Consider the following 1,556-nt stretch of genomic DNA (forward strand, 5'->3'; position numbering starts at 1 on the left):
GCCTGCCTCTGCCTCCCAAGTGCTGGGATTAAAGGTGTGCACCACCATGCCCGGCTGAAATCTGAATTTTTATGTGTCTATTATAATTGCCACCTACTGTGCTGTGGAACAGAATTTATCAGTTATTTGTGTTAAGTATTTTTAAAATATTTTAAAATATTTACTTATTACAGTATTGACTAATAGTCTCTCAAGTTCTTGGCATCAGAGTGGAAAACAGCCTTGGGAACTGTTTGATATTTGAGATATTTGAGCTTTGGCAGAACTGTGCTGTGCCTCCTGTGGCTGACACTTTTGTTCTTGCCTGCAGGAGCTAATGAAACAGCTGAACGCAATCCAGGTAAGTGGGTGTAAGGCGATTCCTTTTACTCTTTCTTTTTTAAATGATTTTATTTGCATGTGCCATGTCTGTAGGTGAATGTGCATATGTGCAGTTGCCCACAGAGACCGGGAGAGGGAGACAGATCCCCCCTGAGCAAGAGTTGCAGGCAGAAGTGCGCCATTTCTCATGGGTGCTCAGAACCAAACTCAGGTCCTCTGTGCGAGCAATACAAGCTCTTAACCACTGAGCCATCTCTCTTTTTACTTCTTAATTTCTATTCACTTCTAGTTTTGTTAGTGGCTTCTCTGAGGCTTACCACATATTCTTTAACTTGTCAGAACTTACTTCTGAGTTTCTTCTCAACCTTCCTGTGCTAAACAAACCAGTCATGAAATTTCACAAAATACAATACCATGGCTTCATGAACCAATTGAAAGCAAGCTGCCTGTGTCATTTCTCCCAGAGAGAGGCACAGAAGCTTGTCAGCACCCACAGATTCCCATGTGGCATAGAACAAACAGGATGGAGAACAGTCCTTTTCCATAATTCAAGCTTATTCCTACGAATCTGGGGAACAGTAGCCAGCCTGAACCAGTTTTCTCTTTCCCAAGAATGCAGAGGCCGTGCACTTTTTCTGCAACTATGAAGAGAGCCGAGGCAACTACCTAGTGGATGTGGATGGCAACCGCATGTTGGACCTGTATTCTCAGATCTCCTCTGTGCCCATAGGTAAGAGCGGGACAGTCACCTCTCATTCCTTCCTTGTTATGGCCGTTTGTCTTTAGATGTCTGTCTCCAGCGTTTTACCAGCCTCTCCCCCAAGGGTAAGTGGATGAACAAGTAATGGTGGAGAGAGCATGATTAGACATTATTGTTGCTAGGGGTTTTCCTTTTAATGTTAAGTATGTGGGTATTTTGCTTCCATAGATGTGTGTATACAACCTGTGTGCAGTACCGGAAGTGGCCTGAAGAGGGCATTGCATCCCCTGAGACCCAAATTCCAGATAGTTGTGAGCTTCCGTGTGGATGCTAGAAATAAACCCAGGGGCCTCTAGAAGAATAGCCAATGCTCTTAACTGCTGAGCCAATTTTCCACTCCCAAGACACTGTTCATTTGTGTTGGTTTTCTAAGATTTATTTATTTTTATTTATTTATTATATGTAAGTACACCGTAGCTGTCTTCAGACACTCCAGAAGAGGGCGTCAGATCTTGTTACGGATGGTTATGAGCCA

The 1,556-nt window shown here is 43.4% G+C and overlaps 1 protein-coding gene across 1 annotated transcript in view; it reads left to right on the forward strand.

Annotated features, from left to right (window-relative positions):
* Abat (4-aminobutyrate aminotransferase) overlaps nucleotides 1-1,556 on the forward strand; it is a 97,262-nt gene that overhangs the window by 60,586 nt on the left and 35,120 nt on the right. The window contains exons 4-5 of the mRNA XM_021209242.2: nucleotides 311-340; nucleotides 934-1,051. Coding sequence (XP_021064901.1) covers nucleotides 311-340; nucleotides 934-1,051 — 148 coding nt within the window. The remainder of the gene's footprint in view (nucleotides 1-310; nucleotides 341-933; nucleotides 1,052-1,556) is intronic.

The sequence above is a fragment of the Mus pahari genome, chromosome 12, assembly GCF_900095145.1.
Source record: "Mus pahari chromosome 12, PAHARI_EIJ_v1.1, whole genome shotgun sequence".
NCBI classification, from domain to species: Eukaryota; Metazoa; Chordata; class Mammalia; order Rodentia; family Muridae; genus Mus; species Mus pahari.